At 40.4% G+C, this 24,767-nt stretch overlaps 1 protein-coding gene across 2 annotated transcripts; it reads right to left on the bottom strand.

Moving 5' to 3' along the window:
- Positions 1-33: 33 nt before the first annotated feature.
- FBXO9 (F-box protein 9) lies at positions 34-22,475 on the bottom strand. 2 transcript variants are annotated; one of them, XM_075498075.1, is made up of 14 exons: positions 22,206-22,475; positions 18,019-18,096; positions 16,864-17,022; positions 16,363-16,420; positions 13,366-13,465; positions 9,787-9,917; positions 6,760-6,874; positions 5,960-6,078; positions 5,587-5,677; positions 4,482-4,577; positions 3,611-3,704; positions 2,699-2,853; positions 1,269-1,417; positions 34-819 (listed from the first exon to the last, which is right to left on the bottom strand). In XM_075498075.1, the coding sequence occupies exons 1-13, from the start codon at positions 22,206-22,208 to the stop codon at positions 1,309-1,311; spliced, it is 1,308 nt and encodes a 435-aa protein (XP_075354190.1). In that variant the 5' UTR covers positions 22,209-22,475; the 3' UTR covers positions 34-819; positions 1,269-1,308. The 2 variants fall into 2 exon arrangements, with proteins under 2 accessions (XP_075354190.1, XP_075354189.1); XM_075498074.1 differs by lacking the exon at positions 34-819 and having other exon boundaries at positions 837-1,417; positions 22,206-22,474.
- Positions 22,476-24,767: the final 2,292 nt, after the last annotated feature.

The raw sequence follows: 24,767 nt of genomic DNA, 5'->3' as shown, positions 1-24,767 counted from the left end.
TGCAAGGGATTGCATATGTTCAAAATCATGATTTATTGATGTATTTTTAATCATGTAGCTCCTTGCAAAGATACACTTTATAAATTATGGAACAAGTATAGTTCTTTCCACAGCTTTCACATTTCAGTCCTCAAGTCCAGGTCAGTATTTTGAAATGAAATGTTCAAGGGTAAATTATGCAAAATGGCTTTAAAAAACTACACTAAAAAGCTTCAGTTCTTTCAGAATCCAAGATACATATATAATAAGCGGCATTACAGTGTCTGCACTACACCCCCCCCAAGCGATATATGCAGGAGAAGCAGCATACAGTACCTGCACCAAACCTCAAGGTACACTTCATGATTAGCAGTACACAGCACCTGAACATCTACAGCAGCTTCAAAATTTATCTTAGTACAACAAATGCTCAAAGGGTTTACAGCATCTGTAGCAAGCTTAGATGAAGGGTTATAACACATTACAATCACGTCCAAGTGAGCCCTGCTTATGTGTGCATTCAGACCTGGCCAATGCACAAGCAGTACACACCAGCATTTCACCATTGTGCTGTGACACTTCCCAAGCAGAGCCACGTAACCCTGCAAACTCGTCCTACAGTACAAGAGAACAACTCGCTGCCCATATCCCTCTCCCCTTCACGCCCATCCTGTCGAGAAGGCAGGCTCCACTGAACTTCTATCAAGATCAAATTACATTTATAACCAACTGACATCACTGCATTGGTGGGGATGTACCTCTGCGGTTAAATTTTATACTTCAAGCTTGCTTGTCCTTGCTTGTTTTTTCTTTAAGGTTGATGTTGACAAAATGCCAGATCTTAAAGGCAAACAAAGTAAGTTTAATTTAAAGAAAACATTTATTTGAAATTCTTTTAAGTCACACAGTTTAACAGATATAAGACAACTTTCTCCCCTTCACATTTCAAGCCTTCACCAGAGACCACACACACTGTCCCATGGACAGTAAGATTTTCCTATAACAATTCCTTTTGGACAAACCAGTGTCCAGGCAGATGAAGACTCACATTTTAAGCAGACTGATTTATAAAATCTGTTTAAAAAAAATAAAACAAAACAAACAACAAAACTTTGTTATCAAATTCTTGTCACAAAGTAAAGGTGTTTAATACTCATAAGCTTGATCTCAAAACAAAACCCCAGCCATTCATAATCAAATAAAACATACTGCCTTCAAAAAATTCCCCAGAATTTTAACATGTTCCAAATATATACACATTTATAACTTAAGTGCTCGTTAGCTACAACCTTTTATTCATGCAAGAGTTGTGATAGGAAAAGGTGTTTCTTAGAGCGGCTTTTCTGAAAATGCAGTAAAACTCTTCACGCGTGCAAAGAACAAAGGGGTGTACATTTTGTCAATGTCGAAAGTAGTAACAGCTGTCTCACCAGTCGATCTGCAAAGAGTATTGTAAAAGTTAAATGAGACACAACTTGCTGTTTAAGTCCCTCAGTAATGTGATCATGTTCCATAGTACAGTGTGCGCACCAAACTATAGCTGGAATGCAAGCGTCTTTCGTACTGCCTCATTCTGAAAGCTTTTGAATGCTGGCCAAATCACACTATACAGAATACACTTCTATTTTAATATCAAAGTAAACACTTTCCCCTTCCATTCTTGTTATTAGCTCCAAGACTTGAAACAGTGCAGATGTCACTCAAGTCACCATATTAATATTGAAGTAAAAAAATCCCCTTTTGTTTCACTTAGAACCCTGAATTCAGAATACGGAATGACAGCAAAAACGTGTATGTTTACAAAACTTTAGAAAGAAACCCAAGTATTTCTAAACATCAGTGACAAAAACCATACATCCTCCTAGCTGTTTTATACTCATCTGTATTCCAGTTTCAAGAGGACACCACTACACTGACAGGTACAGCAGAATGCGAGCAGTACAAAAACTTCATGTTGAAAAGAATGTCTGTGATACTGCCACTTCTTCATAAATTAGGTATGAAAATATTAGTTTTTATAAAAGCCATTTTTCTGTTTATGGAAGTTACCTATACTCCCAACCACCAGTAGTTTACTTTCTAGATTGTATATACTCACAGCTCAATAGCTGAGCTATGTCCCTATAAAAACACTGAATATAGAGATTAAGAAGACTGGAAGACAAGGCCTAAATCCACCCTAAATACCAACATCAAACATCTGGACAGCCAACTTGCCAGTAATTTAGAGTGTCAGGTGGCCATGGCTCTTGCTGGGTTAGATATTTTGTACTGCTGGATTACACAGTTTGTAAGCGTTACAGTTCTCACATGATGGGTGCAGACATTTCTAGCTTGCACTTCCACAGAGGAAAAGAAATATACCTTAATCAATATATGTTTTCCACATCCCATTACTAGCATGACACTAAGTCATTCAACTCTGATTCAGTTCTGAAATCATTCAAACATTTTGCATAAATCCTTTAGATGGCTAAAATACTGCAGTTCTACTACTTAGGAAACTTCCCACACCATTATAAAAAGTTATTAAAATCCTGGGATTTCTTAAAGATCATTACAATATATCAAATCAGGAGCAGTTACTGTTTTCAGGACATTTAAAGCCTCGCAAGTCTCACAGTCTTTACATCTCCTGTACTTAGTCCTGGACAAATTAATGTCACCTGTGTTTCTATAGTTGAGTATCCTTCTTTGATCTTATTCCCCATTTACTTACTTGTAAGTTATGTGACAAGAATGGTGTATCCAGACAAGTTTGTTGAACCTCTGGCGCCCACTGGAGCACAACTGTAGTCCTACATGAAAACTGTGATCTGTTTCTTGTGCAGGAACACGGCGGAAATACCTGTATTTGTGGTAGTCAATTGGTTTCTGTACAAAGAGAAAAGAAGTTTCATGACCCACAAAGAACACATTGTGCAACTATTTATCCTGAGGCCTAAGTAACTGTGAGGACAGATTGTTAAACTTTCACACTTAAAAGGAAGTACTGGTATTCCTTGAAAATACGTCAATTTAGATGTTAATTATGGAAGAAGTTTTCACAGAAAGTAAGATAAGCATGGAGGACACCACCCAAACTATGCAAACTCACTGTAATATAACACTTCCAACTCTTCACAAGTTTCTCTTGACAGACACTTTGATAATCAGAAAATTTTGTAATGTAAATAAGTTGACCAAATGATTCAGAGTTCAATTAATGAATACAGCTTATTTAGTTGTATTTAATGCTGTGGAATATAACTGCACACAGACAAAACTGATCTCAGAAAATGACCTCCTCATCCTTCCCTTCTGTTTGTTAACAATGTTAACAATGTTAACAAACTACCTAATAGCACCACACGTGGCAATTAAGCCTCAGGGGGAGAACCATTCCTCAAATGTGAACCAGACATTTACCTGTCTTAATAAAAAGATTCTTACAGATTTAGGAAAAAAAGGTAAGACAAATCACCATGCTTATTTATATTTTATTTTAAAACCATTTAAAAACGGAAATTAATTTTTTAATCCTCTGGTGTAATGCAAATCTTCAGGTGCCTTTAAATATTCAGTCTGAGAAAACCTTATTAAAAAGCCCCCTCCTTAAACTATTTTTCCTCTATTCTCTTTTGCTACCTACCTCTTCCTTTTTCTTCATTAATACAGCAAATACTTTGGTTTGATTGTCTGTTTCCTGGGAAAGGCGATAATGGCCAAGCAAGATTGCATCCGTTCTGGAAGGTTAAGAGGAGGATAGTGTCAAGGACGTAAAAATATTCTCTGTCTCAAAAGAGTGATGTACTTATAATATGAATATCAGCAATGAAAAGAAGACTGACTACATATCATAATCAAGGAAACTATGCTTTATTTCCACTTAGTAAAGTACCAGGCTCGCTGATGATACAAAATGATGAAAACATTTTGGAAGGCTGCTTTTAATTTTCCCAGATAGGACAGTAAAGATAAGTTAGTCAGTTCTACCTAGCCTACTGCTAAATATTTTCAGACTTCTGGTGAACAGCTCAAACCTGTTCTGAAGTCGCAAACAATTTCCTATGTTTTTAACAAGTTTGTGCAAACATAAAAAAGAAATCAAGCAATAATTTAGTCATATACCACCAAAATCTTCACTTTCCTTCAAACAGTCAAGGAAGTGTGAGAAGGCAGTCAATAATAAAATAGTACCTTTAAAAGGACTCTAAAGCCACCAAGCTAATAGCATGTATTCTTCCATCTACTTCCTTTAAAAGTTTAAAATCACATAACCCACAAAGGAAATCTAATTACAATATCAGGACCTTAAAATGAAAGATATCTTTGCATAAAGACCAAAATTTTTTGTAGTTCTCAGAAGAGAACTATAAACATCTATAACACAATAGAAATAACATTGTATTTTCACTCTTGCTTTGCTAAGCCAGGATATAGAATTCAAGACAAAAGTAAATAGAAATTGCCAGCTAAAAGCAAGATGAAAACTGTAGAGCCAAATATTTTATTTCAATAACCTTGTATTTTTAGTCCGTAAGCGAGGAACTATAGATTGAGGATCTTCAGGAGTTGTTAGCATCATAACTTGACCATCTGGAAAGAATCTCAAATACCTGCAAAAATATAATTACACAATACAAACCTAGAAAACATATCCTTTTTCTGTTGTGGTGGGGTTTTTTCCTAAATCACAGGATGTTTCCCAGAAGGATATAGAACTTAATAGGTAATAGGATTTGAAAACACATTTCTTCACACATGATATAACAGAATAAAGAGATCAGAAATCAAAAGAGAGTTTTGAAGATTAAAAGATCAAGTTATGAAGAGTTACGAAAGACAGAAGAAGTTCAGGAGTTTTGCCACCTCTAATCAAAGCAAGAAGGCTACCCTGGAATCAAAACTGACCTCAAGTAAGTTTCTCCATTCCTAGTATTGACTGAGACAAATGCACAAAATCTTAATTACAGTATCAGTACAGAATGGACAATGCCATACAGACTTTTTCAGGTTCTGGGATCTGATTAATTTTTACTGATGTGCTGATGTTTGTGAGACTATAGAAATAGCCATGAGATTCAATCATTTCTATTAACAGTTTCCAGCCTCAGAAGGGACAGCAGAATGGAACAATAAATGCTGGGAACAGGAAGATGAAGAACAGCAGAAAAACAGGCTAAGGAAACAAACGGCAAGGTATTTACAGAAAGTTGAGAAAGCCCAGCCTCTTGATTATTTACAATTGGTTACAAATAAGTTAAAAGACAATTCTTGTATAATCACTTGTTTTCCCTTTGCTGAAAACTATTATTATATCAGAAATGTAAAGCAGAAGTGATTTGGGGAAAGAAATCTGTGGACGAGTATTACTGTTGTTACTGTTTAAGTGTTAACCACATGAAATGGTATAACTGAGGATGAAATGTGTTTCTAAGCCCATCTCTAATTATCATAATAAATCCTATTTCTTAAGACCTATTCTCAAAAAATACACATAGCTTTACACACTGTAGTAGTTCCACTGAGTTTTACAGAATGATTAATGTTTGTGATATCAAGGGCTGGATTTAATGAACTTAAGAGAGAGAAACATTTCACTCACTCATTGTACTACAGTTCTACCTGTAATATTCCACTTGGTGCCACGCTCTATAGAAACCATCAAGAGACTGTTCTCCTTGACGTATGTATATTGTCTTGCTGATATATACACCTACAGGAAAGGAGGAAGTAAGTGTATGAACAAAAATTAAGTACATAATATTTAAGATGAAAAAATGAATAATCTAAAACTTTTGACTTTACTTTTGTTACCTAAATACATGGAAGTTTTTATTTTTGTCCCTTGCACCCTTCCCTTCTCTTTACAGATATTCTGCAGATTCAGAAGCCCAAACAAATTCAGATTAGGTCTAACATCATAAACATCAAACCCACCTGATTTACTGCATGTAACTGTGATAGAACCAAAACTATTTCCAAAAGTACACCTTACCATCAAATCGAACACGAGGCCTTTCCAAAAACATTTCCCTCCAAGAGGCATATGGAACAAGTTTATTGCAGCTCCTGCCCCATATTTTCAAACAGACTTGATGCCAGATTTCAGGATCTCTAGTGAAAATGAGAAAAAAGCAAACCCCTTAACCTTCCTGCAAACCTTGTTTAGCTTTTATATATCAAAGTAACACACTCCATTATTTAGTTTGGATGCAACTGAAAGAAACTTTCTTGAACAACAATAGCTCATAATTTAAAATCATTGACTAATTTACTTAATCCCGCAGGGTTTGAAAGCCACTTCCTCCTCCCAGAGAAACTCAAGAACACAATGCCATTTTCAGCCAAGTACGGAACAACAATATTGCAGCAGCCTGGCACTTCTCTGTGTGGCCATATGAGGATGACAACGCAACAGACATTATTTTGGAGACCTCGCAACTCTAACTTTCAAACAAGGTAGAGCAAGTAAGATTTTCAGCAACATTTTTTATTACAGTGAAGTCATCTATCTAACATACCATTTAGTGGTGTATTCAAAAGCTGATTAGCACTGTGAGGAGCATAACATGACAGTTGCCATGGGAAGAAAAAGCAGGACATAGTCCTACATGTACAATTTAGCAGCCCAAAAGCAAAAAAAAATAAATCCTGCCTTTCCAATACAGGCAATTTTGCTCTATGGATTTATTATCCACCTCTACATACTGTTTACATGTGCTTGAGCGTAAAAAAGGTCTTTTTTCTTCCTTAGAGCAGAAAGAAGCTTCACTCTAGATAACTTATCCACAATACCTGGCACAAATGTAAAATCCTCGACAAACAAGAGATAATTGCTCTAATGATCTTAGGTCCAAGTCACTTGAAACCACCCATCGGAAAATGTACATTAGTACTTCCATAGGCAACACTGCAGAGAGAAAAGAAATCCTTGTTAGATGGCAACCTGTACATCAATAGGTTATCTATAACTCCAAGTCTGACCATTACTGAAGTTCTGACTTTTTATTAAAAAATCCTACTTTTTCACATTGTAGCCAGATGCCAGGAAACAAAAAAGTTACCTTCAATTAAAAAGTCACTATATATTAGAAAAAAGTCACATAACAGAAGAAGAAAAATCAAGAACTGAAAGTGCATTTTGGTAAGATGATAGGATAAAACAGTTTTAGACTACAAATATCCACAACTGTAAGATGTTATATCAAAAATTCCATATATACATTGCACATCCACAGTGTCTGCGAAGCAGTATTTTCTTCAAACTGACCTAGTGTGTAACGTTACCTCAAAGCATACTGCTTTTGCATGACAAGCTAAATAAGCTCAGGTCAGATTGAGTATTGGATAGGAGCTCCTAAGAACAGCATATCCACTATTAAATTGTTATGATATCACTCTATATTTTGTGGTACAGGTCCAGTGATTGAAAATGGTATCACACAGCATTGTTGGGTTGAAAGACTTTTTCTAATGTAATACAAGATAATGACAGAATCCTCATCGAAGCACCACAAGATCATATGATAATTTTCCTAGCATTAAAAGTTCAGTGAGAAAGCCCTGGGAAATTAAGCCAAAATTCTTTCTAATAACTTTCTGCCTTCCTAAGTTTTCTATGTTGTTTCTGTTGGGTATAACCTTGTTTACTAATCTTATACCATCAGGAATTACACTTCATTTATTTTCAACTACTGCTGCTTTCCAGAGCCTATGGTTTGAACTGTATCACCACATGCACTTAAGACTTGATGATTTTACTCAGTATAACTGCTTTGAGATCAAACGGAGAAAATAGCTGAGCGGCACAAAGGTACATTAAACAGTAACTAGCTGTAAATACCGTGGTAGGGACCGCAATTTAATAGAATTCTGATCTTTAGTGAAAAAACATGCTTCTTAAAAAAACTGCACAAATCCAACGGGACTGTTTTTGCTACAAAATTTGATGAAACTTAAGTTTCACATTTCAGAATACTAACATGGTAAGAAGTGCATACACCTCATTGGGTACCAGTTTATGTATTCATTTAACGCACATCTCGTTTCATGAATCTGACTTAATTCTATGTTTTGTTACTGAGAACTCATAAATTTGCTATATTGCCTGTATTTGCAACCATTAAATTAATGTTCCAGTATAAACAAAAGTTGTGCAGATTATTGCTACAAGGTACAAAACAGTCTCTGGCAACTTACGAGCTCTTAGGTACATGAATTCTTAGTGCCTTGGAGAATGGGAGATCCAAAGGCTTAAAAACATCTTGCTAGCACTAACAGGTATACATCTTCCATTCTGATAGTCACCAGTCAGCCAAAGCCTTTGATTATCTATCTTATCATCCATGTTTCTAAGTTTCTAGTAAACTAGGGATTGTTAAGACACTTTGCTTCAGATACTGGGCACACCCTGTAGGAAAAATATTATAGCACTTCTGGTGAAGAATGCTATCTTGGTCCCAAGTGCTATCTTGGTCTTTTTTCTTTTACTTGTGTAAAAGGAAAAAAAACTATTATGAAAAGTTGCTCATGTATTAAGGAGGGGAAGTAAATATATTCAGTATGTCAGTTACACAGCAGAGGTCTGATCCTGTCCTGTAGTAAGGGTTAACCAGTATTCTAAGATTATGAATGTCAATAAAGAGTAAAATGGAACACAGGAAATCAATTCAGTCAAATCTGTTGCTTCACATTGTTTCAGTTTTCCTTGGGCTGCTGAGGTCTGCAACTATTGTACTACTGTGATGACCAAGAGGGATCCTTTCCAGCCTACTAACTTCTGAAGCAGACATCATGATTTTAACAGTTTTCATTCTGCTATAAAAGAGTCAGTAAACAAGATACTGTAACACAGGACTGGCAGGAAGGCAGAAAATAAAACTAGAAAGAGACTAAGATTGCTGCTCAAAAGAGATATCTCCTGAGATCATTTTATAGTAATGTCTACAACATCTTGACTTTACTGGCAAAAAAACGAAAGATGCTTTCCCAAGCGTACAATGCCACAGTTGTTAAAATAAAATTAAAAAAACAACTGTTTTCTTCATGTTTTGACTTGAACAGCTTGCTACATTTACTTTATTTTCCTTCCTTGAGCAGAACAGAGGAGATCAGGCCAAGATTTCCAAGAGCAACTGATAATTCAGGATGCAAAACACACATGCTTTAGGGGCATCTGATTTTAAGAGAGTTCATAGCTTATACACACTCTCTACAATTTAGATCTCATAAGGAAGTCTCAGGATGACTGTCCTAGAACTGAAGCACTGAAAATCATTAACCTTCAAAAGTCTTTCTAGCTATGTTATATAGTTTTGCTGAACCTGAAAACATATTTGTTGTAAAAATCTGATACAGAATCAGATAAAAACAGGAAATGCAAGATGCATATTCTTCACAGAAGAATTGCCTCCTATTCACACTTAAGAATTGTAATAAATATTTGCAAACCAAACCAAAAAACCCCACATTTCACTTTTTCAAACATTAACTGGAAGGAAAACTGGAATACACTTACTTCAGCAAGTCTGTTCCTAGAAGTTGCTACTTTAAAGTATGACTCTGATCCTGAAAAATTCTACTTAGTAGTAGTACTACATGGAAAAGCTTGTGTGATAAAGGCAAAATCATGTATGAGAAAAAGATCTATTTAGCTAGTTGATGATATTTTTTCCTTTACATCTAACTACAAAAGTAAATCAAGAGATACCATGTACATTTCTTTAAAAGTGGCTTTAGAATGAAGGAGACAAATGTTTTAATATAGTGAAACATCTCTATAAATTCTACCTCTGAACTCTTACAGTGTATCTTAACTTATACCTGAGATATGGGTCTGGCTGACATCAACCTCAGGCTGACAAAGTTTGACTGAAGATTCCTGAAGAGTTAACTGCTGCTGGAAATCTGACAGGAGATCAGCCATTTTGTCATCCTCTTTGTTATCCTCAACACTAGAAAAGGGAGAATGCCAACACTGTGATATTGGACAAAACATACCAACAGATGTCCTTACCTTGGCATCAATCCGCTGTCTTACCCTCATTCAATATAGTTTTTTCCTGTATGTTTTAAAAGCAATCTCATTTTATCATATGGTAAAACAACTACTGCAATCTTATGCAAGGACTGTCGTGGTTTAACCCCAGCCAGCAATTAAGCCCCACCCAGCCGCTCACTCACTCCCCCTCAGTGGGATGAGGGAGAGAATCAGAAGAGTAAAAGTGAGAAAACTCAGGGGTTGAGATAAAGACAGTTTAATAGGGAAAGCAAAAGCTGCACATGCAGGCAAAGTAAAGCAAGGAATTCATTCACTCCTTCCCATGGGCAGGCAGGTGTTCAGCCATCTCCAGGAAAGCAGGGCTCCAGCACACGTAATGGTTACTTGGGAAGACAAACGCCATCACTCTGAATGTGTCCCCCTTCCTTCTTCTTCCCCCAGCTTTATATACTGAGCATGACATCATATGGTACGGAATAGCCCTTTGGCCAGTTTGGATCAACTATCTTGGCTGTGCCCCTTCCCAACTTCTTGTACACCTGGCAGAGCATGGGAAGCTGAAAAGTCCTTGGCTAGTGCAAACATTACTTAGCAACAACTAAAACATCAGTGTGTTATCAACACTGTTTTCAGCACAAATACAAAACATAGGCCCATACTAGCTACTACAGAGAAAATTAACTCTATCCCAGCCAAAACCAGCACAGAAGTTCATTTAGATTTTGCTGGAATCCACCTGACAGTAACAACTTTTTTTTTCATTTAATTCCAATTCCAGTTTCTGTTTGGAGTTGAGAGGTCACTGTTTGCTGTTTTGCGTGAAGCCAGTGAAGAATTGCTTGACCCCAAGAAAAGACTAATCCCATCTTTTACTTTGTCTAACATAAGCCATATGCAGGAAATAAATTATCATTAACGGAAAGTTATATTTTGTAATCCTTGTCATAATGTAAGATACTAAAAACAATTAAGGATTTTTTTTTACTCTTGCGTTATTTACTGAAGAGTGATCCTCAGTGGGTTTATTCATCAATAATGAAGGAAAACCTTCCTTTAGGAAAACTACTTCTTACCAATTCTGTAAATAGGCAGACATAAAAAATTTCAGGAGCAAGAACAAGATACCAGAACAGAAACAATATGCTTGCTACTTGTCAGTAAACTTGAAGGATTACTAAGTGATAAAAGAACATTACCACATTCAAAAAAATCTGAATTTAAGTTTTATGTCATAATATGATCCTTTAATAGGTACATGCTTGCTTGCACCAAGTAACCACAAACTACACAACTCTCCTTGATCTCATGACAAAACACTTTCTTTCCCCTGACTTGGTATACAAGCTAGCTAAGAGATCTTCCAGTCACTTTTTAATATTATTCAATTCGACTCTAAATGAGCTTAACAGACTAAGCTGAGAATATAAGCAAACAACTAGTAGACCTACCAATGGGTTTTAAAGCATTATAGAGAACACAATTATGTTTGGGCTTGTCATAACTAAGACTATAGTAAGATGTTGCACTGAAAATACTTTCCTCTATTTTGATGAATATGATGGCCAGTCCCAGTACCTACAGGCCACGCTGTAAATTGTTTTTTCAAATGTAATTGTATAATTTGTTTTTTTCTCACCAAGATTTTATGAAACACCTACAACAGTAATTAAGAAAGCAAAACCACCACAACTAGAATCTCTTGAAAAAATACACCTCTATAAATACTGCTTTTAAACAACAATTAAGAGTACTGGCTGTTTTTCCTTCACTGTCACATAGCACTGGGGACAGTGCAGCAACATTTACAAAACTGAATGAAAATTGATAGCATCATTTAGCTTGGAAAAGACCTTTAAGATCATTGAGTCCAACCGTTAACCTAGCACTGCCAAGTCCACCACTAAACCATGTCCCTAAGCACCACATCTACACGTCTTTTAAATACCGCCAGGGATGGTGACTCAACCACTTACCCAGGCAGCCTGTTCCAATGCTTGACAACCCTTTCGCTGAAGAAATTGTTCCTAATATCCAATCCAAACCTCCCCTGGCGCAACTTGAGGCCATTTCCTCTTGTCCTATCACTTGTTACCTGGGAGAAGAGATCGACCCCCACCTCGCTACAACCTCCTTTCAGGTAGTTGTAGGGAGCAATAAGGTCTCCCCTCAGCCTCCTTTTCTCCAGGCTAAACAGCCCCAGCTCCCTCAGCCGCTCCTCAGAAGACTTCTGCTCCAGACCCTTCACCAGCCTCGTTGCCCTTCTTTGAACATTCTCCAGCACCTCAATGTCTCTCTTGTAGTGAGGGGCCCAAAACTGAACACAGTATTTGAGGTAGGGCTTCATGCCAAGTACAGGGGGACAATCACTTCCCTAGTCCTGCTGGCCACACTATTCCTAATACAAGCCAGGATGCTATTAGCCTTCTTGGCCACCTGGACACACTGCTGGCTCATATTCAGCCAACTGTCAACCAACACCCCCAGGTCCTTTTCCACCAAGCAGCTTTCCAGCCACTCTTCCCCAAGCCTGTAGCGTTGCATGAGGTTGTTGTGGGCCAAGTGCAGGATCTTGCACTTGGCCTTGTTGAACCCCATACAGTTGGCCTCAGCCCATCGATCCAGCCTGTCCAGATCCTTCTGCAGAGCCTTCCTACCCTCAAGCAGATCAACACTCCCACCCAGCCTGGTGTCAGAGAGGCTTAATGGAGTAGAGAAAATGATGCTAAAATAAGAAAATAATCCTAAGAAAACCAAGACTTTTATGTGACTGTAGATTATCATCCAGTATCTTTCCTAGTGCACAAATGCACAGCAAAGATTTCATGCTAGCAATGCATTCAGAAACTAAAGTAACAGATGTAAATAAAGCACTTAGCTCATCTTACTCTCTTTTATATTGAGTCAACTACTGCATTGAAGCTGTACTGCCCTGGGGCAACAAGACTGAGCTCGTAATACCACACGGACATGGTTGTATTTCCTCTTTTATTCTCAGTTTTAAAACTCTTGATTTCTTGTAGCTATTGGCAGCATCTATGGCTGCTACCAGTAAGCAGTGAATTGGGAAGCTCTGTTTCGTAAGCTTGTCTTCACTACGCTATCTGAGCTATAACAGAAGTTTTGGCTTTAACAACACAACTATTTGTAATCCTTCCACTTGAATTTAACTAGCTCCAAACAAATCTGTTACCTTCTTTGAACTACAGTATAGAAGAGTCCTCCTTGGACTAATGCATCTGTAAACTTTCTATGAAGCAGTCTATTCAAATGAAGGTAGACAAGTTTTCCAAATATTAAGAGACTTACAGCTGCGTTTAACCATAGAGCATTCATATGCTTTAGAAACAAAATTTTAGGTTTCAGTACTCCTATGCACTTAGTTAGTAAATTTTCATACTTACCACCTCTTTCCAACTCCATCACCATCTGGGGACCGTGTATAGGTGATCTTAAACTCTATGTCAGGTACAAGCTGCATGGCTAGACGATAAAACTTGATGGCTGAAAATAAAGGTTTAGTGTTTAAACATGTCTGATGCCTATATTAGCTTATCAAAGCAAAGATTTTTTTCAGAGAGATGGCTTCAGCTAAAAGCGCTAGAAAGGTGGAAAATGCCTTTGCCTAGTAAATCTTATTTAGTCGAAACTGATTAGGTTTAAATTCAATACAGAAGAGAGACACATTAAGCATATTTTCAAAACTAAAAACTTAATGTACTCTTTCAGAATAAAGACCTCCCTCAGATGTGTTTCTGCTTTTACAGATTTACCTTAACTACTACAAATTCTATTAGAGTACAAAATTCTACATTAAAACATTACAAAGTCCTGATTTCGTTTGTTGCCCAGCACTTACAAAGCTTTCTCAACAAACCGTAAAGATTTTAGGCATTATATTCATAAGTAACGATGAGGAACATGAAAGAGAACTTGAAAGATGATGCAGGTACCTTAAATCCCTGGTAGAGTACAGACAGTCATTCAGACATACACAACATTATAAAGGTGAGAAAGATCAACAAAATACTGTTGTAATTTTAAAACTTCAACAATAGACACAAAACAAGTAAATTTTACTGTGGCAAAACCCTGGAAACTACAGAAGGCACAGAAGCAAGCCACTCAAAACATTGAGGGTGAGGAACCTGACTGGAGGAAAGTAGCCTTTCCAAAAAGCTATGTAGCAAGCGCAAGACTATGGGGCATGAAGGAAAAACTGACAGACTGGGTTTCTTCTAACATGCAGAGAAAGAACTGCTGCCTTTAACACTCCAAAGATGCTACAAACACTGAGTAGAGAAATAGGCCCAGGAAAATCACCCTGTGGGAATGAACTGTTATTTAAGCTGCAGAATGTCTTTCTTCTGAGTTAACTCTGTAGATCCTTCTTAATTTAAGTGGACTCATTGTATGTACATTCAGTCTGTTTTAATACCAGTATTAAGATCATGTATGTATTTTTATGTCTCTCTGTATTCCCACATGGTGATACCAAGATCAGAGGGCAACTCTCCCTCAGTTTGGACCCTTAAAAACAAAATCCAAAATAAAACATCAGTGAGTGCGGAGCTCAGAATCTGACACACTAATGAGTCTGAGAAGCCTGAGTTTGGGGCAAGTAAGTGTTCCTACTTCCTTGAGTTCATGTCAGGGCCAGTGATCAAGTAGTAACCTTTGGCTGGTGAGGATGAGGAATACCAGCAGCCAGCTAAACAGAAATCAGTCTCAACTTTAGCATTTAATCTTGCAGCAAGGCCTGTACTGTACTTCAACATGAACAAGCTGCTGCACATAACTGTCTCACAAACATCAGGTATCAGCAGATTTCAGAAGCAGGCTGAAATGCCACTTGGATTCTGGTGACTTGGGCCAGGTCAGCAGCTAGAAGTGTGGTCTGAAAACAGATGTCCCAACATGTCCTCAGTAACATATCTGTGTCTGGCATAGGATCTTGTCTCTAAGGTCTCATATAGATGTATGTGTAGAAATAGTTTAGCTTTGTTTCTTTAAGTCTCAAATCAAATTCAACTGAGAAAGAACGGATTCATATTCATGAAATCCAGATCCCTAAAACACCTTTGTGAATGCAACTGTTAGATGTTACTATTCCTCTGCTGCTATGTTTAACATACAAAGAGTGCACTCAAGCAGATAAAGCTATAGCTTTCATTTTATATATACAATGCTTAGACAGACTGCTTTCCTCACATATTTTTTTTTATTTACTTGGAAACTGTTAGTATGAAAGAATCTTCACAATCTACTGCATGATCTCCTAAATGGTAATTATGTATCAGATTTAGTTCTGACACCTTTTTTTACTGCACATTTAATTCTACACCCAACACGCAAAATACCTTAACCTAAAGTAATTTTGACCCATAAAAACATGTAATAAATTAGAAACTGAACCAACAAATTTTATTACGTACTGGGGACTCATATTTCTCTCAGTTCATTTGAGATCTGGAACAACAACCAGAAACACCTTGCAAGGGAAGGAAAACTCGCATAGTGGAGAGGAAATTTTGTATTCAACAGGTGGCTGAGTTCAGGAGCTTCCAGAATACTCTCAGTTTTGCATATCTTGACATATTTTGCACCTGCACATTAACCAAGGTGGCCAAAACCTCCAGTGGATGAGCAGGATGGCACGTATGTTCTGTGTTTCTTTTTTTTTTTTCATGAAAGAAATAGAAAACTGGTATCTCCACTACAGACCTACAGGACTTGAAGTTAGGATGGTCTTCTTACTCTATATATTCTGAAAACCAAATATGAGGAAGAAAACTTTGAATTTCCATTTTTACTTGTGCTGATAGCAAGAGGGCAAGCAAGCTAAACATCTTAAATATTTATGGCAAACCTCATAAAAGAAGACTACCAGATTTAAACATTCACTTCAGGAATTCTTAAAGAACACATCGAGCATGCTGTGTAAATTAAAAAAACAAAAACAAAACCCAAACAATAACACAGTCCATGGGTTAAGTTGTTCTGTTCAAAGTGGAATGAAGAAAACTGTGAGCACAGGAAATACAGTATATTGCCTTGATTAATTACTATGCTTATTTCATGCTACAAAAGTCATATAAAGAAGCATGCTATATGAAGAAGCAATCCAGTGCTTCATTAAGTTGCTAGATTTCAAAATACTATCATTTTGTCTGAAAGCTAGAAATTCTTTCCTTGATCTCACTTTAGCTTCACCTCAACCTTAGAGCTGTGATATGATGGTTCCTTTTATAGCAAGTTTGTTTGCTTATCCAAATAATTGAGCCCTCAAATTACTATTAGCCTGCAGTTTAAGTTCACTGGCATCATGCAGTCTTGCACATAAACCAGAGAGTGTTAGATTCCTCTGCAATAAGGGTGTTCACTGTCGACTTCCATATTACCTTCGTAAAGGGCTCCATTTTGTTCTTCTTCCACTGCCTTCAGGAAAAGTTCTTTTGCCTGCACAATAAATTACACAGAACACTTCTTAAATTCCTTACATATACAAGCACATTGTCACTTGACTTAGAATTATTTTTCATCTTACCTACTGTACCCTATGAAGGAGATGAATAAAATAATTCCATAAATAGAGTGAGAAGACATATTCATGTGCTACAAGCCATAACTGAAATACCCAATCAACAAACTATCCACATTCCTGCTGCTCACCCCTTACCTACAGTCTTTCAGAAAGCAAACTGGGAAGGTGACGCAAAGCCAAGCATAAAAACTAGAAAAAATCAGTGTAGGATTATGGAAAGACATTAGTATGGAGACAACAGGTTAATCACCTCTGTTGTTTCTCTAGATTTAATTCAGCATTAGCTTTTAGGATAGTTATACTGCAATACTAACACACACCAAAAAAATCCCAAAATTATACATCTATTTTTTTGTACCTTTTCCTCCTTTGCTATCTCCTGTTTCCCTCTGGCATCTACAGACTTTACTCCAGGTCCTCTTGAAGATGCTCTGCATGGCAGAGGTTCCAACCCACTAGAACTCATACCTGGGGCAAGCTCAAACATCCACTGAGCTCTGAACATCTGGAGCTCTGCCTAAAAAATGCAATTAATTCTGATTTAGTATCACATATTCAGACAGTACATCTTCTGAGGAGAAATTATAAAGTACGAACACAAAAAAGAACCTCAAAATTATGCTTTACACTTCCAAGTCTTAAATGGTTTCAGTGAGTTTAGACACAGAGAGTTAGCAATTGTTCTACAGTAATTTTTTTTTTAAAGTGCACAAGTACTTGTTCTACCTCATTCAATAACATAAGTGCTTTTATCTGGACTGTTCACCTCAGAAGAAAAACTGATGTTTCAAGAAGTGGTTGTTAGTATTATGGTTATGACCTAAGACTCCATAGAAAAGTATTCTTTCTAGACATAATGTTTGTTCTTGTTTATGCAGAGTTATCTTAAGCAAGAAGTCAATTAGCTCTTGAAATTAAAATTTAGAAAACCTGATTTTTTGCACACAAGCATACTAAACTTTACAACAATCAAGGCTGTCATTTATATAATATACAAATAAGACCCTACACTCCTTTCTCTTTTAAAAAGAAAGGACTGCGCTCTGTGAAACAAGACAAGTTATAATTCTTGCCATGCATTTTTTTCAGCATCTTTGAAGTTACGCTTTACATGACTCTTGCAATCATCACGACTTCTGGGGAGCAACTACACAGAAATCTAGTATCATAAGAGAACACACTTTTCTATTAGACTGCTCAACTTTCTGCTCCAGAAGAGAGTGACAACTTAAACTGGAAGTTGATCCATACAGAACCTGCTGTCCGATTTCTACAGTTCTTCAAAGACATTCCAAATCTGCCACAAACTTTCTTTTCATCTACACAGAAAACTGAATACTGAATTTGACAGCTGGAACACAATGCAAAATTTATCTATTTCACTTTTGGAGGGGCAGACAGATTAAGCATTTGTCAGAACAACAAATGTGTGGTAACTAAATAAGCATAAGTAATGCAGCTTAAATCACAGCAGTACTACATTTGTAAAAAACCTCTAGCATGAGAGACATACCTGAAGATTTGCTTCACCGGATCTTTCATTGTCATCGGTTCTTACCAAACCAGAGTGACAATCTTCTTCAGCTTCTGCCTAGTAGAGAGCAGTCAGACATGATTATGGAGTCTGCGTAAGTCCCTACAGCATATTCACAAAGCACAACTGTCATGGACACACATTAAAAAAAATTTAAGCATACTCCCCTTTTCACCATCCTACCCACCTACCCCACAGGTCAATCTTAATTGATGATAAAAATGAATCTTAAAATTACTGGTATTGTTTGCACTTCCCTATTAACCCAATGAAGCTCGGTTTTCCATTTCAGTCACATCAATCCAACACAGATCAGTTATGTATCACTTGAAGGCTTACATGCACCAGTACACTGCCATAATACCTGAATAAATACACTCAGTGTCTAAGTCAAAGCTTAGAACCAAAGCTTCAGTATTAAACAGTAGTGTGCTTCATACAAGAAATTAAAATTTAATCACTATCTTCTCATTGTAAAGATAACCAGTAGTTTTGATTTGTTTAATATTTACAAAAGCACAAAAAGACTAGTGCTTTGAGTAACAATAGATACTTTATGAAAATTATAGGACAACATGGGCAATCTCGAAAACTACATGTGAAACTAAAAAAGAAAGGTACTGTAAAAGAAAATACAAAGCTAGCATGAGAGCTTGACAGCTGGTTTTATTTACAGTACTGCTGTGAGACAGGTTAAACAAATAAGACCTTAAATAGGACCTTTAACTAAACTTAACAGGGCTCTACATAGGCGTTAGACCCTATGCTCTATACTATTGCTAGTTTAAGAGCAAAACTTGAAAAGAAGGAAATAAATTCTCATTGTGAAATATACTGACATTTATGGAATCTATACTAAAACAAAGGAAAATTAATTCTGAGCACCAGTCACAAGCCACTAAAATGACAACAGCAGCAAGGTGCCAGTAAGGAAAAAAAACCCTCAACAAAGACTAAGACATTTGTTTAAAGTTCTTCCTGCAGCTGAAGCACCTCAGTTTTTCTACCATTCTGTGCTGAAATTCATATCTATAGTTCTGCAAGTACATAATGCAAAGTCAGATTATAAGAAGGTAAACCTGGCACTAAGATTACCACAACTATGTACAGAAGTTTTGTTTCCCACTCCTTCCTATTGTATATAGTGCTCAAAGACTTCAAGTGACATTCTGTCACTGAGATTCTTCCTAGTTCTCGCAAAGAAATCTCTATGTCCTGCACAAAGTGCAGAAACCAAAGCATTCTTGTATTCAGAAAATCTATACAATTTTTATAGCATCTGGAAGTTCATGATCAAACTACAGAATACTGACAAACCTGATGGGAAGGCAATGTTTAATCTCCTTGTCTTGGTGACAAGCACCTCCCTGGAGTTCAGCTGTAGCACTTGTCTCCGGTTCCCCAAACAACCACAAACTTACTGGCTTGTCATCTGTAAACGTGTTTTCACTGATGTCTCAGTCAATTTATCTTTTACAATTGATAATGCAGATAGTGTTGGTTGGTTAAAGTAAACAGATATTGCATCTGTTTCTACACTCTGATTTTAAGGCTGTACATTTTTAATTTCTTGGTGGAGAAAACAGGTAAGCCAGAACGCTCCAAAGCACTAGCAGCATTAAATCTGAGCAAGGAGTAAATAACTTAGAAATTGCATGGGTTTTGATTCCAGAATTTGATTACAGGCAGTTAATGTCCTACAAGTTCCAGCAGTCCTATCATATTATTTTAGCATCCAGGGATTACGTCCACGCTGGCCAAATGGAGATAGCCTAGGAACAAGCTAGCACTGAAATTGATGTCTCTAAGTGCATTATTACGGCACTGGGCTGACACAAATAAGGCCTACCTCTGCCTGCGCAGAGTGCAAGCCTTCTGATCTGCAGCTGAATTACGTCCAGTCAGCTCTCAGGAGTGGGCAGAATAAGTTTGGTTTTATCTGCAAAATGCAGAAACTAGTAATTTTTAAACTAAATTAACACACTGTCTTCTTGTGCATAAAGGCACGCCCATTAAAACTTTTAACTCATGAAGTCTGTAAATGAACTAATTTAAGAGTTAAAATTATTTAGAAGGTTATGAAGCGGACTGAAGTTTACTTCATGTTCAAAAGCTTTTTGTTTCAGTAATCTGTCCAAGAGTCTTGGTTTTCCTCCCCTCGTCTCTGTTCAACTGCCCTACTTCTCCTTCATTTCTGAGTCACAGTCAGTCATGGTTATGGACCAACTGCTTCCAAAATGTCACTCAATGCTCTTTAAAACTTAAATGTGCTCTCAATCCAAACAAAAAAGACACCATACTATGAAGACTTAGTCCACAGCCTAAAAGCTGTCAAAAGACATCATGAAGTTGATTACAACCAAAGTTTTGACTTTCGTCATTACCTCCTCTATACTGACTGCATGTGTGATCTGAAGTCTTTCATATCAAAGGTTTGTCTTCTGGCAGCAGTGGCAGCATAAGTGACCATCCCTCTAAATTTACCAGTAAAGCAATTAATTCACATTGCTACTGCGTGGCTAACTGGACTGGAAAACTGATCTCTACTAACAACCTTTCCATTATTCATTTGATCTGCTGAAACCATATGGTTTTGCTAGCACAAATGAGTAAACACAGGTATCACTGAAGCAAGGATCTTCACTAGCGGACAGCTCATGAGACCACACCTAAAGCAGGTTGTAACTTGTAAAAATTGGCTCCTTGCCCCCACTCCGACAATACTTAAATTGCAGTTACAGCTTCTGAAGTTCACAGAACATTGTACTGTAACTGCTACTTAGTGGATAAATCTAGCCTGTTCATTTTTATGCTGTTGGCCTTCCTTCTGCTACAAGTCGGCTGTCATATGGAACAGTGACTTTATCCTGCTGGAAAGTGAGATATCTTTAGTGTGTACTGATCAGCTCAAATATTTTTCCATGAGAAAAGAGGTAGCCAGTCAAGCCACCAAAAGGTCAACATGTCAAAAGTCAACATCTGAATTAGACTGCGACCTGTAAAAAGAAGTCAGCTGAGTAGATTTGATTCTGATTTGTTTGAAAAGCTTTAGAAATCATTTGCCAAATGTAAAACTAGTTTATTTGCACAGCTTAAATTGTTTTGCAATCAATAATTGCATGCTGATTTCCTCAGAGCACAACAATCACTTACTAAACTGTCTGTAATGTCAAGTCCTTTAATAGTTCAGATCTTTGTTTCAGCAAAATAAAGCCAAGATCAGAAACAGTTCAAAGCTGACTGCCACCAGTTGAACAGGGCTACATGTGAACTGTACAGAACTAAGGGAGAAGCAAGCACAACATGGTGAAACAGTGACCGATGGCTAATATTCTTCTTGGTTTTATAAGAAGAGGAAGTCACTCAATTTTTTTGTCAATGTGGTAGAAGCAACACTGTGTTCACAAACAAGAACACAATGTTTTAATCATGGTGGTGGGGAGTTTCAAGAGCTCCTAAATGATATAAATGGTTTAACTTTGAATGATCAAGTTCTCATCATGGATACTTGAACCCCTATTGACATGCAGTCAGAAAAGCAATACTGAACCTAACAATATTTCTGATATACGTTAAGTCACAAACTTAAATAAGTAGAGTGCCTCTCTAATCAAGTAAGTAGAGAGCACGGAGCCGTTTAAATTACCAACTGACTTTATGCCATCTGTTTTTTGAGGGAAGAAAGAGAAACGTAGGGCACACTCATCTGTAATGACACAGTGATTTGTTCAAGTGTTTCTACGGATAGCTAGATCGGTCCTGAATCAAGCAGCCCCACTCATCAGCCCAAAATCCCCTGCGGAGGGCGGCCGTTGTCTCCTGGCGGCGCAGTTATCCGGGCTGGGATCGCGGCACACTTCCCACAGGCATCACCGGGTGCCCGGCGGCCGCGGGCAGGGCAGGGCTGCTTGGCAGCAGCCCGGCTCGGGGGGCCGCTCCTCCCGCCCCCGGGCACACACCCCTTGCCGCTGCCACCGCCCCCCCGGTCCCCCCCGGCGGCGGGGCGGGGCCGGGCCGCCCTCCGCCCGCACCTGCCACGGCGGCCGAGCCCCCACCGCCACCGCCTGCCCGCGGGGCGCCCGGTGCCTCGCCCCCGCCCGCACCCCGCTACGCCCCAGGCCGCACTGCAGCGAGGAGCAGGGCACGGCCGGCCCGGGCCCTCTCACCATGCTGCCAACGCTCGGGCGGCGCTGTCCCGTCCCGGGGGTCTCTGCCCCCCCTGCTCGGTCCGTGCGTCCTCCCCGCGGGGGGAAATTAGCAGAGTTCTCGGTCGGAGAAGCGCACCACGCAGCGGGAGTAACTGCGGGCCCTGCGTACGGCAGCCATCTTCCCGGCGAGTGAAGGGCAGGCGGGCCGGGAGCAGCGGAGACACACGACCAGACAAACCCGCAAGGTCAGAGCGCCGCCTGACGCACGGGCCGCTCTGAGGCGCGGGCGCCGGCCGCGCGGACTACCCGTCCCAGCGCGCACCGCAGCGGCTCTCCCGCCTGCGGCCGGGCGGCGCGCTGCCTGCTGGGAAACGTAGTCCCCGGACGACACCCCCTTGGGCTGCGGCCGCGCCGGCGGGGAGGCGGTGCCTTGCCAGGCCGGCCCCGCCCGGCGGCGGAGCAGAGGCTGCCGGGAAGTGTAGTCCCCCCGGGCGGCCATCCCGGCAGGCGGCGCCAACGCCCCGGGGCACCTCGCGGGGTCGCTGCGCCGCCCGGCCTCTCCGCCGCTGCGCCCGGGGCCCGGCCCAGCACGCCGCCGCCGCTCCGGTGCGGGAGCCGTGGGGAGGCGGCGATGTCTGGGCCTCGGGGGCGGCCTCCTGCGCCCTCGGCGCGGCCCCTCAGCCCAGTGTCAGCAGGAGCAGGGCTCGGTGTGGGAGCCGCCCTTTCCGCTGTGACTGCGGTCATACCGGGGCCCTTGTTACCGATAAATTACAACGCGGGTAACAAAGGAGTGGTTAGTACCGCGGCTACATCGGTCATAATGTTGCTGAGGTCGTGTGAATCTCGTGGGCCCCTGTCCTTTGCCCATCCGGTTCAGTGAACAGCGTTACTGTGTGCTGTCAGTACACCTCATCAGGTTTTCTAAAATAGGACTAAAACCATTTTTCAAATCTGTATTGCAGTCTTCTTTTGTGCTAGAAGAAAACCACGTGTACGGGTCTTTACGTCGGGCCTGCGAACCCTTACCCATACGTACAGCCCTGCATGTTTTCAGGAGCAGGGGGAGGCATTGTGGGGAGGGGCAGGTGGGAGCTCTCGCCCGGGCAGCAGGAGCAGGCAGCGGGGAAGGTGGCAGCGGCCAGGGGGGCTGCGAGGGGTGCGGGAGCCGGGCACCAGCAGCGGTTTTCCAATCCGGATGACTGCAGAGCCACTTTGCGGAGAGGGGAGCGTGAGGGGCCAGGGGCTGTCTGCCAGAGCGGGTGCCGATCCCTGGCCGGGCGGTTGGAGGTGGTGGGGGGCGGTTGGGGTGGGAGGGCTGGGGAAGCCTCTGGGTTCTGGTCACGCAGAGGTCACGCAGGCACGCTGGCGGACCCTGCGTGAACGGTTGAGATGACAGCAGCGCAGCGGAGGTTTTGAGATGGGGTGATCATGAATACAACTGGTTATCTTCAATGCTGCTTCTCGCTTGGGGTTGGAGTTGAAGCCGCCGGGCTTTTCTTCTGCCTGGGCATGTCTCTTCTTTGGGAATGACGAAGCCCTGCCTCTAGCAAGAGAGGAACAGGGTACCACGGCCGTCACTGGGCTGGGTACTAATACGTGTTTATGCATGTGAGATGTAATAGGGATGGCTCAAAGCAGAAATCTCTTTTGAGTAAGTGTGCACTGCTCCTGCTGGCTTCACTGGGAGTCACGCCTGTCCGTAGGAGATTATTATTCTTTTTTCAGTCTAAGAAATGTGAAAACTAGCCTCTGTTTAGATGGGGGGGCTGGGCATCTGGAGCTTTTGGGAGTTCCTTCGCACCTCTTTTAACCTCTTGTCAAATAAGTGTATTTCACTGAATGATTCACTGATGTAAAATCCTCTGCGAGGGCAGGAGCTGTGTGCGCCATGCTCCTGAATTACAAGGCCAGCTCACCCTGTCTTGCAAAGCCTGGGAAATAACTATGCTTTACTTGTAAAACCTAAATGAAGAAGTGTAAAAAGAAGCCAAGACTTACTGAATCATTATTACGGTCAGATCTGAGGATCAATTGCTTGAGACCAATTTTTCTGCCCCCCCCCGCCTTAACCTGACCCTGCTAGAGCCAGGGCGTGCGCCTGGCGCTCAGGTGAGGAAGGCTCAGGCCCCCCAGCAGCAGTTAAAATGTCGAGATTCTTGCCATTTGTTCACAATTTGGTATTTTGCGTTCCTGTTTTGTTACTTAAACTCCTCTCGGGGATGTGAGAGAGGCCAGTCATCAGGGGATTTTTATTATTATTTTTTAATTACGTTAAGACCCGGCCCAGCCGTAATCCCCTCTCTGGCAGCGGTGGTGCCGCGCCGCCGGGGGGTCACGCCGAGCTGCTCTGCCGTCTCTTGCCTCTCGCCCCGGCAGCCGCCCGCTTCTCGGGGGACCCCTAAACCCCTCCCGCGGCTGAGGCCGCGCCGGCGAGGCCCGCGGGCCCTCGCTGCCCGCCGCCGCCCTCCCTCCTCCGAGGGGACCGGCCGGGCGGCGCGGAGGGGAGCGGCGCCGGCCTAGCGGCCCGCCCGGCCGCTGTCGTGGGGCGTTATCCCCCCGCAGGGAGCCCCGCCGCCGCCG

The sequence above is a fragment of the Mycteria americana genome, chromosome 3 (assembly GCF_035582795.1).
Source record: "Mycteria americana isolate JAX WOST 10 ecotype Jacksonville Zoo and Gardens chromosome 3, USCA_MyAme_1.0, whole genome shotgun sequence".
NCBI classification, from domain to species: domain Eukaryota; kingdom Metazoa; phylum Chordata; class Aves; order Ciconiiformes; family Ciconiidae; genus Mycteria; species Mycteria americana.
This window is presented reverse-complemented; position numbering and strand designations above follow the sequence as displayed.